Consider the following 21,328-nt stretch of genomic DNA (forward strand, 5'->3'; position numbering starts at 1 on the left):
GCTTCCGCCCTCTCGTCCTCTTCGTCACAGCGCTACTGTTCTCTGTGTTTTTATGCTTTTCAGGGCGTGACTTGGAAACCGAAACTTTGCCAAGTAAACTGCCGTTAGCATGCACAGTGCTGTGGAGTGCCAGGTGTACCTTGGCCTGGGCCCTCATACTGCAGCGATACTCCGTCTTCGAACCTGAATTTGATCTGTAGTCAAATATAACATCCCACCACTCTCGTCTCCAAGTTGGCCTCTGAAAAGGTCACCTACTCTCCGTTCTGTTCCCACGTTATCGCTGGTACAATGTCTGCGTAGCAGCGGAGAAGGACAGCACAGATGTTTTCCTACTAAGTGCGAACGTCGTGCTGCATTTTGAAAAGGAGTTTGCGACAAGGTTTGGGATGAGGTAGGGGAGGGGCCGCAGGGGCTTAATGAATCAGAAAAGGTTTGATATCAGATGACTCACACTGCCACTCCAGGAGCCTGTCAGGAGACGTCTGCTACAGTTTGGGCTGGAATGAACGAGTGGGCATGAGTCAGCAGGATATGGAGAGTGAGAGATCTGATTGCTGCATTGACACCTACTACAGCCCTTCAGCTCAGTGGCCCACCTGGAAGCTGCAAGCGTGTCCTCTTCTCATGACCTTCCTGTTGATTTCTTTGCTCACGGCAGTCAGTTCTGGGTGCTTTCTTTTAAGCCACCCACTTGAGCTGTAATTTTATGTGACTAATCTCGCTGAAACCACAGGAATATGACATCATGATGTTGATTGGTTGGTGGCACAAAAAGAACGCAAACAGTCTCAAAGCCTTCATCAGCAGCCATCCGAGTCCATGATACAAAATGCAGCAGACAGGAGAGTATCAAGTCTGTTAAAAAGTTACAATATATATATGTAATATTAGTGATTAATTGCTTGCATTAAGAATTTTGTCAAAGTCAAGCCACTTGTTCTGCTAACATTTTCACCAGGCCCACCACAAAAGAATGATACAATGTTACTTTTTAGCAATAATTATTCATTCATTTTATATTTGCAATAAACGTAAAAGTTATGATGCCTTTACAAAAATGTTATTTTTTAAGATAAGTTGCAACAAGCTAGAAATCATATAAACTGACATTATCTATCTATCTATCTACTATGTTAATATATTGACTTTTACTCTTGTGAAATATTATTACATATTTACTATTTTCTATGTTTTAAAATGTAATTTATTCCTGTGATGGCAAAGCTGAATTTTCAGCTGCCATTACTCCAGTCTTCAGTGTCACATGATCCTTTAAAAATCATTCTAATATGCTGATTTGGTGCTCAAGAAACATTTTTTTATTATCAATGTTGAAAACAGTTGCTTAATAGTTTTGTGGAACTGTTACACATTTTAAATATTCTTTGATCAATAAAAAGTTAAAAAGAACAGCATTTTTTGAAATGGAAAAGAACAGTTTGTAACATTATAAATGTCTTGAAGAAAATTTGCAACAAGCTGGAATTCATATTAGCTAGAAAACTTTGTTGCAAAACATTACTGATTAGTAGATTTGAACACAATGCATATGATGCTTTCAAGTAATTTTTAGTAAATCAGTTTCAACAAAACTTCATCTGTGTTAGCTAAACTAACAAAAATGTTGAATAAGTCCCCGGAGCCCAAACATTTATTTTTGAAAGACACAAAAATGGATGTATAAGATGAAATAATACTAATCACAGTAAATTTCACTTTTCAAAAACTCAAGCCAAGAGGTTCACTACTACTACTACTGCAAATAAACGATGAAAATGAAGCCAAAACAGAAAATTGAAAAAGAACAGAAACATCAGCAGTGCCACACTCCCATAATGTAGAAGTGATAAATAATAGCCTATACCATTTGCATTTATGCAATTGGTAGATGCTTTTATACAAAGTGCATTACATTGCATTCAATACATTGTTTTTAATCAATTTATGCATTTACTGGGAATCAAACTTATGACCTTGGCATTGTTAGTGCCATGCTCTTCTGTTTGAGCTACAGGAACACTATTATATTGTGTAACTCAAGAGTGTCTGCTTGCTGAACACAGTCCAGCTGGTATGAGTTAGTGTTTGGTCAGACAGGGGTAATGACTGCAAACACAAGCAGATATCTTTATGTCTCTCTGCTTACAGAAGATCTGATTTGTCCACTCTCTTCCTCCCCATGTGCACATATACGCACATGCTCCCTCCTGCTCTGGCTTCTGAGGGTCAGAACCGACTCTCTCGCAGATTAAAGCAACGTCACAGACAAATCTATACAGACAAAACTATCTGCAGTGATTCTACACTCTCTGCCGTCTTTAAACGCAAAGGGGAAGTCGTGGCCTAATGGTTAGAGAGTTGGACTCGTAACCCAAAGGTTCGAGTCTCGTACCGGCAGGGATTGTAGCTGGGGGGAGTGTATGTACAGCGCTCTCTTCCACCTTCAATACCACGACTGAGGTGCCCTTGAGCAAGGCACCGAACCCCCAACTGCTCCCCGGGCACCGCAGCATAAATGGCTGCCCACTGCTCCGGGTGTGTGTTCATGGTGTGTGTTCACTGCTGTGTGTGTGCACTTAGGATGGGTTAAATGCAAAGCACTAATTCCGAGTATGGGTAACCATATATTGGCCACATGTCACGTGACTGAACTGTTTTTATAATCAACACCAAAGGCTGATTGATTAAGCCTGCAGCAGCTTTGAGCATAACAATATTTGCATAATATGTGCTTCTTTCTGGTCCTTTGCTCACTGTTTTAGCCCCCTTTCCTTTGTCCCTTCCACCCCACTTCATCCCATTGCCTGTTCAAGCACCGCCCCCCAGTGATGTCATCATCCTAGATCACGTTTGGCACATGTGCCTGCAGCAGAGACTGGAAATCCCATTCTGTCTGTGACATATTGTGCAATTCTATACATAGAACAGAGAGAGAGAGTTTAAATAAATCGATGGATCAAAGGGAAAAAGAGCAAAAGAGCAAAAGGGAGAGAAAAAGTGGAGGCGGGGAGGAGGTTTGGGTGGCAAAAAGGGAGAAGGGTTATATGGTTTGCAGCAGTGCCGTCCGACTCTCATGTATCAGGCCTTTCATTCCCCTCTCATTACTCACGGCTCAACTCCAGCTGCTTCCTCTCAAACAGGAAGTGCCTCTCAATGTTTCACAGACATGCTTAATGAGCAACAACGGACACATGTTTGGAAACACGTCCCTCAGCTTAGATATAATGAAATATAAGAAAATTACTTTTTTTCAGCTAGCTGCCAAAGCAATACTTTCCATTTTCATTGTAGTTGAAGTACTAAAATAACTAAAACTAAAAACTTACAATTATTACTATAATATTACTAAAACTTACAATATAGGCATATTTTAAAAAAAATAATAATAAAAATGACAAAAACTGAGAACAAAATGATGACAGGTTTAATTAACTAATATTAAAATTAAAACAGAAAAATAAATATCTAATTCAAAATATTAACAAAAACTATAATAGTACATCAATGGTAATAAAATAACACTGTTAGACGCATTTCTTTAAACTAGGATATTCTAGTTAATTTGGCAACACCATTAACAGCCACTAAAGTAGACCTTAATTGTATATGAATTTCATTTATTTTCAATCTTCTTCAAGGTCAAATTTGCACATTCAAATTTGCTAAATCAATGACATCCGTGGTCCAGAACAGCTCCTCACACTACAGTGTCCACTCTGTTACTGTGAAAGTCTGACCTCTAGAGGTGACCGACAGCAAAGGATCATGGAAGTGTTTTAGCCAACCTCCTTTTGAATCTAAAGAAGTGTGTTCTAATAAAGATGAATTAAAATATACAAATTAAACAATAAAAAATAAATGTTTAGCCTAAAAATAAATAATGCCATGGTGCTGATGATTTTTCTTGCTGTTCCGTATCAATTAAAAAAGCTTTTAAACCCAACTCAGACATACATAAAAATATAAGGAAGTGGTATTTATCTCGGAGCATCTTCATATTCCATTCTGAAACAAGCACTAAACATAACCCATACACACACACACACACACACACACACACACACACACAAACCAGTGTACAGTCAGAACGTCACCCCTTACTGCAAATTTGATTATGAAAATGTATTCAAACCAAGATGGAAATCGTATCTTGGCTTGTTTAGTTCCCACAAACAGAAACGGTGAAAGATGATGGTGGCGGTGAATATTATTTGAAGGACTGGGTGGCATTTACTGTGAAGCTTTCTACATTTGTTATCATTATTCTTTTTATTTTTATGTTTTTTGTTTGTCATCTAATTTTTTGATTGACATTCACACTTATGGAAGAAGGCATAAGAGATTATCGGGGAGTATTCAAAGACTGCTAAATTCTCCATCTCAAGGAGAACTGCTAAGCAACGACTGCTAAAGGAATGTTAAAAAATTGAGTAAACTGATCATTCTCTCAACTGAGAATTCTTCAAAACTGTCATCATTTCCAGTACTGGAGCTGGACTCTGACTCGCCGAACAAACAGCATCCTAGTGCCTATAGGTAATGTGATGTACCCATCATTTATAGATTAAACAGTGTTTGTTAATGGACAATGTTTTTTCTATCATTTAAATGGGCTTTATGTCCATCATAAATGGTGCCTGAAACACTGAAAACTGAACAAGTAATACACACAAATGTACAATGCAATGATGCATAGAAATGACCAAACATTCTTAAACACTTTCATTCTTTTCATGCTTTTGGATTGCTTGAAACTCTGGCACGTGTTTTCTTTAGGCAAATTCAAGATCATGCATTTATATTATTTAGTTAACAGAATGTGGGAATAATTTGTGTTTGAAATTTCATTACAACTTTTTCTAACTTCTTCAAAGAAGTATTTAAATGTGAAACATTGTTTAAATGTCAAATATTGTATTTGACATTAATGGCAAGCACTGAGGTCAGTAGAATGTCAATAGTTTAAAAATTACAACAGTGCATTGTCCACAAGATCAAAATGTTATTTGCAAACTTTTTGTTACTGTAAATTCTAAAGAAATAGTGGAGTTTGCCCATTTGGTTATGTTTGCAATGATTAGCAAGCTTGGATTATGTGCACACTTCAGAATTAAAATATTACCTATATCAACAGTGCCAAAGAGAAATCCTTAAGATCAAACGGTTTTTAAGATAAAAAGTTCAGTTAAGTGTGTTAGATCACGTTTGGCACATGTAGATGTGTGACTGTAAATGTTTGGATTTCTGCATTAATTACTCATAAAATGTGGTCTGATCTAAATATAGCTCACAGTTATAGACAGACACAATCTGACTAAACTAACAACACACATTATGTGATCATTCACAGTGCAGGGTGTTGAAAGTAAGTGAACCAAAAGTAACCTCCAAAAGCTAATTGGAGTCAATTTACAGAAATGAGATTCAAAGTGTGGGTCGCATAGGTGACCTGCCCATTAAGTCTCTAAGAACACAATGGACAATCCTGAAAGAGGTGAGAGGACAACAGCAAAGGACCTCCAGAAAACTCTACAAACTGCTGACGTCTTTCTGCATGTGTCTACTATCAGAAAGCACTGCAAAAAAACTACTAAAACAGGTCCACCTGGATTTTTCACAATGCTTTTGGGAAAATGTTTTGTGGACAAAATGCACAACACTGTTTAGAGCAAACCAACTCCAAAACCTCATCCCAAACATGAAGAATGGTAGAAGGATCATTGTGGATTAACACTGCCTTGCTGCTTCAGGGCAAGCCTGCCAGGACACTTTCCAATCATCAAAGGACGAATGAATACAAAAGTCTATGAAGATATTTTACAAAAAAAATGTTCACGACTGACTTTAGGTCATTGGGTGTTGCAACAAGAGTCAAGACAATGGCCTTAGTTCTGACCATAAGTCAGTTGAGATGCTGTGGCATAACCTAAAGAGGGCTGTGCTACAACCAATATTGTTAAGATGAAACATATTTGTGAGGGATGGTTCAAAATTGGTCAACAGTCTTATAAGCAGCCACAGAAAAAAAAAAATGTTTTGCTGCTACAAGTTAGTGATTCAATGTTTCACTTACTTTCTCCACCCTACATTGTGATTATTTACTCAATAATAAGCAAAGTGCATTTTTTTAAAATTAGTTTAGTCAGATAGTGTTTGTCTATAATTGTGGCTTAAATTAAGATCAGACCACATTTTATGGGTAAGCAATGCAGAAATCTAGATCACTTTCGCGAACCTGCGACTAAAACCACAGACTGCTGCACGTGAAGAACTGTAGGGCTTTTCAGTTTTAAAGTGCGGTCACATTTACTGCTGCTGCGAAATTTCGCGGGCGAATTTCATTAATTTCATTTCAATAGTTCTCCATGCAGATTTCTCTCATGTGCAAGTTGGTCACGCGAATTCGCCGCTGTTTGTCTGAAAGTGACTTCCGCTACACTATTGACAATGGACAACGGGCCATTTTTGCTCGCGAAATTTCGCTAATGTGACCGCACCTTTGTTTACATGGCCAAAAGGTAGGCTATATGCTTACATATAAGGTTGTAAAATCAATGTAATTTGCTCTATAGGGCAATGTTCTATGACAATGTACTATAGTACGACCCCAGTGCTGCCACAGGGCCCTGAACAGGATGAAGATACCACAGACCTGTGGAACATCCTCTTCAGACGACAACAGCTGCTAAACCGTCTTCAGTTCCTACAGGAGATCCAAAAGAAGAACAACAGAATAGAAGGTAATGGAATAACACTCATACACCAATATAACGGCAATGCTATTGCTAAAGAAATTACTCTAATTAAATAATAACAATAAAAGTTACCTTAATTGAAACATTACTGTGGCTAGCTGGTTGCATAAAGCGCTTGAACTAGTCTTAAAACTAGTCTAGTACTTTTTTCTTATTAGGACTGGTCATAACAATGGGTTACAAAAACGTAGTTAGACTAGTTTAAATCCCAAAATTACTTATTACACATTGGTAACTGCAAGTTGGTCAGACTAGTTGTTAAGAATTATGCAGTTGGCCCCTGGAAATAATGTTAGACTCAGACTGATCTATGGACTTCAGAGTAGGAGCAACAACATTTGGTTATTTCACTGTGCAATAAAACATGCAAAACAATGTAATGCAATTACTCTTTCTAGGACCTGCCTACTTTACCAGGAAATGAGCATTCAAATTGCAATGACTCCACTCTTGACTGTAATACATCTGCATGCTTATATTTGACTAGTTAGTACAAACAATAATTTGGTTGCTTTACATTTTCTTTTTTTCTTTTTAGGATACCTTGCAAATGAAGAGGGCCCTACAGAACTGGACAGAATAGAGGAGGAGTTGAAGTTACTGGAGCAAAAAGAGAAGGATCTTGTTCAGAAAAAAAAAAGTTTGACAACACAGACCACAGACAAAGGCATGTGTCTACATTATAAATTCGACAAATTTAAGAAACACACACATGCATATACACACACAAAACAAAACAGAAAGGCAGAAACAAGCTTGAGCAAAATGTAAAATAGATTTTATTTTTCAGATTTTAAATACTTCTCAGTTCAGTACTTCTTTTACTAAACAGTGAATACATGAACAATACATTAGTAAGTATTTATAGTCAATTACATTTCTAAGGAAAAAAATCATACATTTTACAATTTCATTTAGATTTCATTCAAATCTACAATTACATTTAGATTAAAAAAAATTTCATTAAGAACAATTTTGATTTACTGGTCATGATGTAAATCTGTTCTCAAAACACATCCCATGATTTTTACATACCATATACATATTAAGAACATATTATATTTTAATTAATTAGTTTTAATTATAAATAAAACATTTATTTGATTTTATTAAAGATATTAAAATGAATTAAATTCAAAAATAAAATAAAAATGGTCAGTTATAATTTACTGTAATTAAAAGTGTCTCTTGATTTCATCACAAAAAAGCTGAACTTAATTACCACTTTATTTCTTTAAGTAGGGGTGCATGGGGCACAAACTAACACAGGGTTATTTGTAACACACATGGTTTAAATATTTCCACACATGCTAGCGTAACAAAATTTACAGTGTTTACTGTTATATCAACACCATACAGAAAAAAAATTGTACCAAAATTAAAAAATCTTTTGAAGATACCGATAACATTTATTTTACATTAGCAAAAGTAAATTTATGACTTAAGTAAATTTTTCATCTCAGTTTTTGGTGTTAATTTAAAATGAGACAAATCTGCCATTATTTGAATCGCCAATCTTTTATTCAGAGTTTAGATTCTTTTAAAGGGGTCATGACATGGATTTTTTTATTTTTTTTTTAATATGTTCCTTGAGGTTTACTTATAATGTTAATAAAATTGTTTGCACACAAAAAAAAAAAAAAATATGTGGAAAAATATTTTTAACGCTCGTTCTGAACCTCTCTCTAAAATGACCTGTTTTTAAGGGGCGTGTTCTTTAAGGCTTCTCAGTAATCAGCCACTGTTATGATTGGCTAATGTCATTGCATAGGAAACAGTATCAACGCCCCCTCGCTATTGCATGTGTGTTTTGACAACATAATCAAAATAAAACGGTCATTTCCAGACAAAGCATTACTACGATTTGTGATGCACCTGCAGTCAGATCTAGTACAGCTTCATCTTTCAACAAATGCTTCTTTGTGAACTCTCCATGACACTGTGCCTTGTTTACAAAACAACATGCGCACGATCCAGGATGCCATTAAAACTATCTACACTCTTTCAGTCTATTTGTCCTATTGACAGACTCGAGTGCATTGGCTGTGTCAGAAAGCAAATGCACATCTCTGTACTGTATCCAGTGAAGACAAGATAGCGGCAGTGATTGTAATTTCTATTTGCTTTTGACACACAAGACTCGCATTCAGTGTAATCAAGTGTCAAGCCGTTAAGCGACTGAATGCCAGTGGGCGGGGCCTATGGTGAGAAGATGTCTATTCATCGATGTCTTGCTCTGGAGGCAGTGTTTATGCAAATGACTGCGCCCAGGTGACTTCACCTTGCCCTTCAGATCCAAAACGAGCCGTTTTTGGAGCTTGATTAAATAAAGGCTTTGTTCATAATGAGGAGGACGTTTTAAGCTATGAAACTTGCAGGATGTTTTAATGGTGCAAAGGCCTCTTTTATGCTAAAAGATCAAGGCAAATTTGATTTCTCATGTCATGACCCTTTTAATGCTAACTAGCAGAAGACACTAACCAGTTTTAATTTCCAGTTGCACAGATGGGGAACGTATTAACACTGTGTTACAATGTGCCCTGCTATTATTAGAACTATTCTATTCTATGACATTAGTAATGTAATTTACACTATTTACTTTCATGAATTTTTATGAGAAACCACAAGAAACAGGTGAATAAAGACTGAGAGTCGATGTTTCATGTTCAGAAATTATTTTAAAGGGGTCATATGATGCAATTTCAAATTTTCCTTTCTCTTTGGAGTGTTACAAGCTGTTCGTGCATAGATAAGATCCCTAAAGTTGCAAAGACTAAAGTCTCAAACCCAAAGAGATATTCTTTATAAAAGTTAAGACTTGTCCACGCCCTCCTAAAACGGCTCGTGTAAACACGCCCCCAAATGTCTACGCACTGAATGCAACAAATGCCTCGTTTGTAATGGGTTTTATTGGTGTCGCCTCATCGCGCCGGGACACGGCATCACAGTATGTTAAGGGGCGTAACATTTCCGTCACACGCTTGAGGTATTCGGCCAATCAAAACGCACTGAATAGCTGGCCAATCAGCGCATACCTCGCTTTTCAGAACGATGAGCTTTGTAAAAAGCGTTTCAGAAAGGCGGGGCATAGAGGAGAAACAGGAGTGTACATTATGTGAAAAATAATGTGTTTTTTTAACCTTAAACTGCATAAACACATTGCATTACACCAAATACACAACATAATGTTCTTTTTAGCAACGTCATATGACCTCTTTAAGAAATGTAAAGCATTTTGGCTCGTTTATTATTTCTCGTGTTCTGTGAGAGCTGTGTGTGGAGGGACGGGAGGGTTGTGATTTTCTAAATGTCTGAAAGTCTTTCTTCATCTGTTTGCTCACATTGTTTTGAACTATGCTGCATAGCTGTGCATTGCGATCAGAGCCGTCCCAAGCATGGGGCCCTGGTTACAATGTGTTCACTGTCAAACTCCAAAATTACATTCTTTTTCATTTTTAAAAAAATACCATTATTTTATTTGAAAAAAGTCAATTTTATTTTATTGACAAAATATTATAGTTGGTCTTTTATGTTTTTTCATTAAAATTTTAAGCTGTCTGTTACAACGTGCCCCACCTATGGGGCATGTTGTCACATTTCACTTCCATTCTTTTGTGGTAAATAAATAAAAAAACATACACTGTAATTATGAATCAAAACGACATATTTGTACTTAACAAGTGTGAAATTAATGTGGAAAAATTATACGTTAATTATATTATACTATAATATTATACTCTGAACCCCATGTGGATTTACACAAACTGAGAAAGTCAAAAAGTGTAAGGTTGTGCTCAATCCTACACAAAATAATATTTTTTGTGATACTGTGGTTTTTCTGGAACATTCTCAGTCATAAGTGTGCAAATGAAACATTAATTATCCTGTATTATATTGCATGATATACTTTCTGTGACAGATCCAATTCAAGCTCCAATCCAAGGGCTCTACATTCTCCCCGTTTCTGCAGAAACTATTTCTCCTATCACTGCTCTGCAAGAGGAAAACACAGGTGAAATAATATAGATAGCCTGCAAACGTAACATTAATTATCTTGTATAATATACTCTTCATATCAAATGGAAAAGCTCAAATCCAAAGATTTCTTCATATTTCTTTTACAGAGACAATTTCTCCTACCATTGCTCTGCAAGAGGACAACTCAGGTAAAATAACAGTTTGTTACATACATGGCACATCTTTACAACTTGACAAGTTGGGCAAAAACCATGGACAAATGTCCAGGTTAGGTTGCCATAGAACTGATATATGATGAATGAATAAACAAAATGAACGTGTTTCGCCTTCCCAGAGACAGTAGTAAGCTTGGACGATGTCACCATGTCCCCTGCAAAAGTAAAATGCCCTTCTTGCCAGAAGATTGTCAACACTGAGATCTACTATAAACTGGGCAGCAATGCCTTTCTCTTTTGCTGTCTCTTATCTGTGGTAGGGTAAGTACGCTATAGTGAATAATCAATAAGCACACAAGCAAAAGTGCTGTTGTTCCAAATATTGCAAGTAATCACAGCCGTGCTGATATTCAGACCAACAGCACAATTGCAAGTGTAATATTGCTTTAATACAAAGAAGTTGTAACAATAAGTTAACAAAGTAAACAAGAAGTTAACAATTTACATTTTAACCAGAGTATTGCTGAAAACATACAGTTTGACGAAACCTAATTACACATTGTGCATCTATCAGCAACACATTCCAGAATAACTGAATGTTATAATACAAATCGAGTGAATGATTCAACGACTCGCTCGTAAAGATAGGGATGGTTTTCTCAAAAACAAACATTTTGTAATCATTTACACACCCTCGTGTCGTTCCAAATCTGTATGAGTTTCTTGTGTGGAACACAAATAAAAATATTTTGAAGAATGTGGGTATCCAAACAGTTTTGGGGACAGTTGACTTAAATGAACAAAAAAAAAACAAAAAAAAAATGGACACATTTCGCACTAAAGAAAGTCACACAAGCTTAGAAAGACATGAGAGTGAATAAATGAAAAAATTTGGGGCTAACTATACCTTTTATTTGTTGCTGAACGCATCAGTGCTTTGAACAAAACGCTCCATTAATACACTCGGCTAATCAGATTCAAGAACCAGAACTGTTGTATATACATGTTGCATTGAGTTTACATTTACATTGCCCTTCTGTTGTTTCTGGGGCAGGTGCCTGGCCGGATGTTGCCTGGTCCCCTTTTGTATGAATCGCTTCAAAGATGTCACCCACAGGTGTCCATCCTGCCATAAAGATATATGTTCAGTAAATAGAATTTGAAGCAAAGGGTAATACAGTTATTGATCTGCAATAACATGACTGTGAAAACCTCCAGAAGAGCTTAAAGCTGAGCACAGGGGTCAGGCCTGGATTTTTGTCTCTTTGCTGGGGAAGTCCATATGTAGGCTTTGAGATGTGGCGAAACTACATGTACAAAGGAATTCAACTATAGTCAAGTTAAGCAAATAATAATTGATTAAGAGTAAGAGGACCTAATGTGCTACATTAATATTGTGCAAGTGGCCACTAGTCCAGCAGCGTCTCAACCATTTCCAATAGGCCTTTAGGGTGATAGAAACATAGTCATGACTAGTGGTTGTAGAAGTAAACAAACCATGTACCACTGGCTCATTTTGAATCAGACATGACCAAATCAGTGGTTTAGACTCGCTCTGACCAGTCTGCATCAGAGCTGTAAACTCCTGCATTTGGATCAGTTGAATTCACAAATGACTCATTCAGTGTGAACCGATTTAAACGGTTCATTGAAAAGAATCCATTCATCAACTGAACATCACTATCACATCTTGAAGTGGGTCTCTATTTCTTCGTTTCACTATTTCTAAAATGTAATGCAGTACATGTACGTTTCTCCAAAATGGAGGAATAGTACTTATAGTAGGCTTACTCTATTACATATATACAACTATGAGTACTATTTTTCATATATATTATATGTAGTAAAAAAAATAATAATTTGCTGCAGTCATGACCAATGTGGACCGTAACAATGATTTGGATAACAATCCAAGCCGTTGAAACAAAAAGATGTTTATCAATGCAACATCTTATTTAACAGTATAATAAACCAATATCCAAATTGATATTACCAAGTTTGAGTGACATTTGTGATTCTATGAATACTAGTTTGCATTCATGTAATAGTCATGTAAATGAGCCTGGAGAACTGTTTATAGGAAGAATACTGTATCAAATGTCACCATGAAAACAATGGATTGTTTTTGTATATGAATCTTTCTATTATATATGGAATGTTACCATTTGAAAATATGTATAATATTAAATATTCAGAGTATAAAAACGACAGTTTCAGCTTATGACAAAAATAAACAAACAGACAAGTTTTGCATGTCATTCCTCTGGTATATTTAAGAGACTCTAAAACATCCTTTACAACAGTATTTTCACAATACATTAATTTTCACTGATATGTGATGGCGTATATATAATCATATCTTCAAAACTATTCACAAAATAGAGCTCATGGATGCTCCAAACGTGTAAAAATATGTATTACATCCATTAAAATATATACACAATGTGCAAAACATATGGCATACAAATGATGATTGATCTCCCGCTTTGGAGCATGTTCAAAGGCTAAATATCGCCCAGTGTCATCACCACTGATACATAATATACATCAATATTGGATAAAGAGCATGACATCTAGATGAGTCCAGCAGACGATGTTGAAAACAAGGAGCTAGGAATCCTAAATCTCTACACGAAGCTTAACAAGAGCTGAGCTTTGACGTCCTAAATGTCAAAAACGCAAGCCACGGGTTTCTAGAGCTCAGCCAGAATAGGCCCCATGCAAATAGATGATGTAAAACTGAAGTGATGCTCTGATATCTGATCTCCTGCATATACTGTATACAATACAGCACTGTATATAAAATGCAAGTTATTGCTTTACTCTCCAACAGAGAATGGGACTTACATATCGACTCAATGCAAATTCAATGCAGATTAACATTTTTCTCCAACGGAAAAATCCTCAACCACGTACAATACCATTCAAAAATATGGGGTATTTTTTTATTTTTTTGAAAATCTATTATTCTCACCAAGGCTGCATTTATTCAAGCAAACATACACTACCACAGTGGTCCCACGTTATATTAAGTGGTCCTAATACCTGTGTACTTACATAGTAACTAGATGTGTACGTAGTATGTAACCACAGTGTTAAGTACACATTGGTACAGAGTATCTAGAGCGGTAATATTTCTGTAACTACACACATGTAACAACCCTCCGAATGGTTTGTAGAAGTACAAATGTGTAACAGGACATATATAACTACATTTTGTAACAACAATATGTATAAGAGTAATTGGAACAATTTGATCCAGGGGGTGGAGATGGATAGGTTTAGGGATATGTAAAGTGGGAGGAGTTGGATCTCAAGTTGGTGGAGTTGGTGCACCACTGTAATACCAGTGTACTTACATGGTAACTCCTCAGGAACTGTCCACTTAATATAAAGTGTAACATTCTGGACACCAACCACAATTTATATGTAAAGCCTAACTTACTGGCCACTGCTGTGTAACATCAGAGTAATTACATGGTAAATCCACAGGAATTGTTTACTTAATATAAAGCGTAACACATTCTTTACCAAAATGTGCTGTTAGTCCTGTTACACATTTGTACTTTCATTTCCAAAAAGTGTTGTTACCAATGGTAACATTGGTAACAACACAGGCTGCATTATAGCAGCAGTCAGTAATGCCAAAAACTGCTCTGAACAGTCAGACACATGCATTATTCCTTACTGGACTAAATTTGTCCCCAAAGCTACACATAGCAGTGAAAGATTCTACTAGTTAAAACTAGTAATTGGCATTTTTTCTTTCCTGGAGATGCCAGAATTTGGACAGTATGCAGAACGAACAGTACAATGCCTAAAACAGAGCCGATGAGCAAAGTTAATCACTGGACTTGTGAGCGGACGACACACACGTAACACTGACGCACAAAAAGCTGATAAAGGTTCTCTTTAATAAAAGCTCATCTGTAAAGGTGCTTTGACGCTGTGTGGTTGATCTAACTGTGACGAGCAGTTCATCACTGCAGCAGGAACGTGCTGTACATCTTGTACAAGTAATGTATGTCCCTTTGGATCAAAAAATCTGAAAGACTTGAGTTCAAAGCCAGTGGTCAGTGGTTATTGCCTCGCCGAATGGAAAGGTGTCCCGTCAGAGCAGAATATATATATATATATATTATTCACGAGGTGGTTGACAACATTAAATCATGAAAGAAAAGCACAGAAAGGGCTAAACAGAAGGAAAAGCAACAAAAGTATGTTTCTCTGAAAGACATCACATCAATTTGATTATTCACTTGCTGCCAAGATATTTGCAAATATATATAATGTTGTTCATTTACACAGATATTTCATTTGTATGGTCTGTAGCAATTTCGAACATAAATGCAGGAAAACAGACAGAGACATTCAGCCATACAAACACATGCACTCACACGCAAATATTTAGTATAGGAACCTGACAAAACAGGCCTGTTAAAAATGTCAGAACAACGAAAGCAGACAAATCTGGATTCATTTGTTCTCTGATTCCCTCAACAAACGAATTATTAAGCTGCCGGTGACATTTAACATGCAGTAAAGTCATCAGTTACCACTTCAACTGTCCAGTTTGCTTCTGAAACCACAGAGAGTTTTGCATTTTCAAAATTTAATTTACTGAAGGAATAAACGGTACAAAGATGCCCTGTGTTCATACGTAATATATAGTACTGTTTGAGATCACTGTATTTAGTGTCAGCTGTAACTTCTGGTGGCTTCATTTAAAAGCAGCATCTCTGACAGTTTTTTCCATGGCATCAAAAATATGCAAATAAGAATTTAAAATATAGCAACCACTGTGCGAACCGAACTGAGAAAAATGTGGGGAAAAAACTGGAACTTCCTTACAGTATGATGCAGTCAAACACACAACATTCCACTGAAGTGACGAACAATCACACACAGACACACTGATTCACAATTCACATACACACAGACAAGGGGTCGGACATCCAACGAGTCAGACAAAATAGTTTTTCTTTTTGCTTTTCTTTTTTTTTTATACAAATATTTGTTCTCATAGATTATTTACATAAACTTTCATAGATTCATTTGAGACCATTTCACAATGGTATAGTTGAACTGATCGCCTGTTAATCGAAATGGGATGTTTTTGGCTGAAATTGAGAGCTGATTGATGACAAATGAACTGAGACAAATTTTCCATGTGTCCAGGATTTAAAAAATGTACATGTCTGCAATTCTCAGATGCAAATCAAACCAAATGCTCTTTGCAACCTCATCTAAGATCAGCCGTTTACGTTTACAGGAAATTTGCAATTGCAGCCACTTCATAAAACATCAATCAATTCCTCTGGTCAAGGAGTCAAACAATATCATAAAAAGGCAGATTTGCTAAAAAGTTGGTAAGTGATATGCTAATTAGATCTTCTCCATCAAACTATACTACCATTTAAAAGTTTAGAGTCGGTAAGGTTATTATTATTTTAAGTAGTCTTTTATGCTCACTAGGCATTATGTACATTTATGTAATAAAAAAAATATTTATACTAAAAACAGTAAAATTGTGAAACATTTCTGCAATATAAAATAACTGTTTTCTATTTTAAAATGCAATTTATTCCCAAGCTGAATTTTCAGCCGCCATTACTCCAGTCTTCAGTGTCACATGATTCTTCAGAAATGTGCTGCTTAATATTTTATGGAAATTTAGATTTTTTTTTTCCCATATTATTAATATTTTAGGATGAATGGAAACATATAAACATCTTTTGTAACATTATATATGTCACTTTTAAACAAATAATTAGATTTTTGCTAAATAACACTCAATTTCTGTTATAAAAAATCTTACTGACCCCAAACTTTTGAATGGTAGTGTATTTGCCACTGAATCTTGCAGACACCAGGCTGTTACTGTAGTCAGTGCTGAAAAAGGGAATTCTGGGAAACATGACTTGACTGCCAGGTTGAGTCTGACATTCTCATCCTCCACACAGACACTCATGATCACGGACAGGAGTGCTAATGGCGTCATTGCTCAAGGCTCAATTTTCAATTTTGCAAACAAAGTGAACTCTACTGTGATGCCACATCATTTGGAACCGACAGCTTACCCTTCTTTAAAACTAGCTGTGAGGATATTTATAGCCTGACTGCAACCAATCTGATGTCAATGGCACATGAATAAAAAACCCAAAATAGCAATACAGCAGAATTCAATCTGCAGCTCCCTCAGAATGGCACAGCAAAGAGAGCCCTAGCCAGCATTACCCACAAGGCTCTTGTGTCTTTTCTGATCAAAAGGTGAATGAGAACAGATGGTGATTAGAACCAGCATAAGTGAAGTCTAGTCACATAAAGCTGCCAGACGTGAACCGCCACCACACAGACGATCCCTACTTCCCCCACAGACAGACGGCTTGTTGAAGTGATTCCTGTCAGTCCCAGTGCAGCTGCAGATCATGAGCATCCAGGAATTCAGAGGTGATGCCCAATGGATTGAGTCCAACGATGGGCCCAGGCATAGTGATGTCCAGCCACTCCATGTTGTCCAGGCCAGTGTCTTGGAGACTAAAGGACAGGGTGGAGGAGGAAGGTGCAGGCGGGACGGTGAAACCCAGCTCTGAAGTGTCCATTGGGGAGTTTGGCTGCCCCAGTATCTGGCTTTGAAGCTCCTCCAGCAGGCCCAAAGTCCTCTGCTCCGGCTCTGTGTCCCCAACCAGCGTGCCCTCTAGCAGAGCCTCCAACTGGTTGTCGGAGACCAGGGAGGCCAGGTTAGGCATGGGCTCCACCATGAGCGCCGGCGGGGGTGCCATCTGCACCTGGGCGGGTGGACGGGACAGGGCGGTGCTGATAGGCGGGGTGGTGATGCTGACCGCGACAGGCATCATCTTAGGCACAGATGGGTCCTGTTGACTAAAGGGAGTGATCTCTGCAGAAAATAACGGGGTGGCACAAGAAATTAAAAAGTTAACATTTTAGTTTTAAAAAAGTTAAATAGATTACTGACGGTAAACTTTTGAATGGTAGTGTATTTGCCACTGAATCTAGCAGATGCCAGGCTGTTACCGCAGGCAGCACTGGAAAAGGGGATTCTGGGAAATGTAGCAAGGATGATCCTGACATTCTCAGCCTCCACACAGACACTCATGATTATCAAGTGTGAAAATAAACATCTGTATTTTAATTTATAGTTTGAGTTGACAAATCAACTATTGTAGTGTGCAACAAAATGACAAACTCACCTCCACTTTCTATTAAAATGTCAAAGAGATCATCCATCTGTTGACTCGTTGCTGTGGGAATCTGCAAACCGACAAAAAATAAAAATTACTTTTCAGTACAAGGACAGCACTGAAGAAAAGGCAAATGAGAAGAAGCAATAATTACAGTCAACTAAACTAACTAACTAAAATAACTACAGTCATCACAGCATTTAACAATGGACAAGGACTACCTCTGGTTAACTGCAAACAAAGAGACAGTTCTCATTAAATAAAAAGTATTTATATAGCACCTTTAAAAAAAATAGTTTACCGAATTCTTTGGAGAAAACAAAAAATGTCATACAATAAAATAGTGATATTGTATACTGACTTTTTTGTGACAGGTGTCGGAGTGCATTTATTGTATATTGAAATATTGATATTGAAATATCAAGTATTTCATTTTTCTTTTTCATGGGGGAATTGGAGATAATACTATGAGACCAGTATAGATATTTTTGTCTGTTTTTATCTGATAAGTATGTACTATGTAAGTATGTAATAACTTAACAGCCTTTTCCGTTGAGAGTACGCAGTGCGCAACTTGGCAGCCGCTTCGCTTCGCCTTTGCTTTCTCTTTGTCTGTTTTTGTCGTGAAATCGCTTGGTTCATCTACTTTTTGTTTTTTGTGAACATTTCCATCTTCACTTATCGATCTCTGGACTGGATTTATAATCAAAGTTTTGAACTGTCCTCTTTTGGATGTTAACTTTGCCACACGCCTTACACCCCAGCGAGCCCTCTCCCCGGAACGATGGTGTGTTTGTACCGCTTGACAGTGTCGGTGAGTGAGTCTCCACTTTCCACTTTCTCATCACTTTGAAATTTTTCTCAAATAAATCTTGTTTGGCCGTGAGACTGATGGCCTCTTGTGTTTTTTTGCTATCCTTGCTGTTTTTCATTCAAATGGAGTTTTTTTTACACATCTGCGCAGTTGCGTCGTTTGACCTGTTTTTCCCGGCTGGATCCCGCCACATAAAGACTGTGTAAAACTATTGGAATTGCTCGTCGGCCCGGCTATATTTATCGCTCACCAAAACGACTCCTGAACTTTAACTGCTCTTCGCCTGCTTCTATCCCCTCTATCTGGTCTCATAGATTAAGCACATGGAAGTCATCCTCTACGTATATACATCACAGAGTTTGTTTATCGTCGCTAAGGCCACTAGAAAAGACCAGAGATGACTCTGTGTTTAATAAGAATGTGCAGCGATGTGGTAATTTTGCCCTACTCAACACTCGGCCTTTAACTGGGAACGGAACGTTTATTCGGGACTTCATCTCTGAAAATAACTGTGATATGCTGATGCTCACAGAAACCTGGCAAGCATCTAATGACTTTGTTGAACTTAATCTGCTTTCTCCTCCTGGTTTCAGTACTCTGACTAAGCCCCGAATTGGAGGCAGGGGTGGGGGCCTGGCGGTGGTCTATCGTCAGAGTCTTCATATTGAGCTGTCTCCTTTCCTTGAGGTGACATCATTTGAATATTTGGCATTTAAAATCACTAGTCACACTTCACTGCTCATAATACTGGTGTATCGTTGTCCTAAAACAAACATGCAATTTCTGTCAGACTTGTGTGAATTGTTGACAATTGCTTCTGCCCAATCTACAGCTATGCTATTGCTAGGGGATTTCAATATTCATGTTGATACTACTGATACTGTTCATGCTCTTGAGTTCATGTCTGTCCTTGATTGTTTTAATCTGCAGCAACATACTGATTTTCCAACTCATGTACATGGCCATACACTGGATTTGGTTTGCTCTACTGGTATTGACATTACTGCCTTAAAAGGCTCTGACATAGGTATCTCTGATCATAAACTGATTGAATTTTCTTGTAATTTTTACATTCCAAAACCTGTTGTTAAATCCTTGATTGATTATTGTGCATGGAAGTTGGTTGATCCTCTGTCATTTTCTGCTGCACTCAGTGATTTCCCCCTCTCTGACTACTGCAGTCTTTCCAGTGCTGAAGACATTCTTAATGTCTATGATAAAAGTATTTCTATTATTTTGAATCATTTTGCTCCCTTAAATTCTAGACAGGTCCCTTCCCTTGCACACTTCAATGTGCGAGGGAAGGGCAATGAAAACCAAGGGCTGCTGGCTGGAAAGGCTTTATAAGAAAACTGGCCTTATTGTTCACTCCTTGATATATACTGAACACATTAAGCAGTACAGGAATGCTCTTAATGCAGCTCAATCATCTTACTTCTCTACATTCATTAATAAGTCCAAAAACAGGCCTAGAACATTATTTACTACGATTAAAAAGTGAACTCAGCCTCCCGCACAGTCTCTAGAGGGCTCTGATCAAATGTGTGATTCTTTCCTGAACTTTTTTCAGAGTAAAACATCTCATACCTGTCTACACCCTACCTCAGTTCCCACTACTGAACTTCTCTCATTATGCCATGCTCATAGCTTCTCTAGTTTTGACTCTATTGTCCCCACAGTGGTTGATGAGATAATCAGGCTGTCTAATTCCTCTACTAGTCTTCTTGATCCTGACTCAAGCTTTGGCTGGAGGCAAATTACCTTAAATTGAACTCTGATTGGTTCTAAAGCTGTTGTATCTAAGCTTTCTGGTCAACTGATGGATCTGGATGGTGATCTGATTATGCCCTCTACTTAAGTTTGCAATCTTGGTGTTCTCATTGATTCCACTCTTTCATTCAATGATCACATTGGTAAAGTAGTAAAGACAGCTTTTTCCCACCTGCGTAATATCTCGCGTATTCGATCCTCTCTCAGTCAGCAGGATGCTGAAACTGTTATACATGCCTTCGTCACATCTCAACTAAGTCCAAAAACAGGCCTAGAACATTATTTACTACGATTAAAAAGTGAACTCAGCCTCCCGCACAGTCTCTAGAGGGCTCTGATCAAATGTGTGATTCTTTCCTGAACTTTTTTCAGAGTAAAACATCTCATACCTGTCTACACCCTACCTCAGTTCCCACTACTGAACTTCTCTCATTATGCCATGCTCATAGCTTCTCTAGTTTTGACTCTATTGTCCCCACAGTGGTTGATGAGATAATCAGGCTGTCTAATTCCTCTACTAGTCTTCTTGATCCTGCACCTACCTCTTTACTGAAGAATTGCTTGCCTGCTTTATCACTACCCATCACTCACTTCATTAATACGTCAATGTCATCTGGAACTGTACCATCAAAGCTTAAGATTGCTGCTGTC

At 37.4% G+C, this 21,328-nt stretch overlaps 1 protein-coding gene and 1 long non-coding RNA gene across 3 annotated transcripts in view; one reads left to right on the forward strand and one right to left on the reverse strand.

The window, feature by feature from the left end:
* Positions 1-10,635: 10,635 nt before the first annotated feature.
* LOC107669225 (uncharacterized) lies at positions 10,636-12,334 on the forward strand. The gene is made up of 4 exons (XR_001631959.1): positions 10,636-10,770; positions 10,883-10,924; positions 11,071-11,212; positions 11,946-12,334. It is a non-coding gene; the product is annotated as an uncharacterized LOC107669225 (long non-coding RNA).
* Positions 12,335-16,659: 4,325 nt separating this feature from the next.
* LOC107669223 (MKL/myocardin-like protein 2) overlaps positions 16,660-21,328 on the reverse strand; it is a 37,583-nt gene continuing 32,914 nt past the window's right edge. For both annotated transcript variants that reach the window (XM_016461383.1, XM_016461382.1), the window contains exons 15-16: positions 18,103-18,163; positions 16,660-17,789 (exon numbers count right to left, since the gene is read on the reverse strand). In XM_016461383.1, coding sequence (XP_016316869.1) covers positions 17,296-17,789; positions 18,103-18,163 — 555 coding nt within the window. In that variant the 3' untranslated portion in view covers positions 16,660-17,295. The remainder of the gene's footprint in view (positions 17,790-18,102; positions 18,164-21,328) is intronic.

The sequence above is a fragment of the Sinocyclocheilus anshuiensis genome, unplaced genomic scaffold (assembly GCF_001515605.1).
Source record: "Sinocyclocheilus anshuiensis isolate Anshui unplaced genomic scaffold, SAMN03320099.WGS_v1.1 scaffold220, whole genome shotgun sequence".
Taxonomy (NCBI): domain Eukaryota; kingdom Metazoa; phylum Chordata; class Actinopteri; order Cypriniformes; family Cyprinidae; genus Sinocyclocheilus; species Sinocyclocheilus anshuiensis.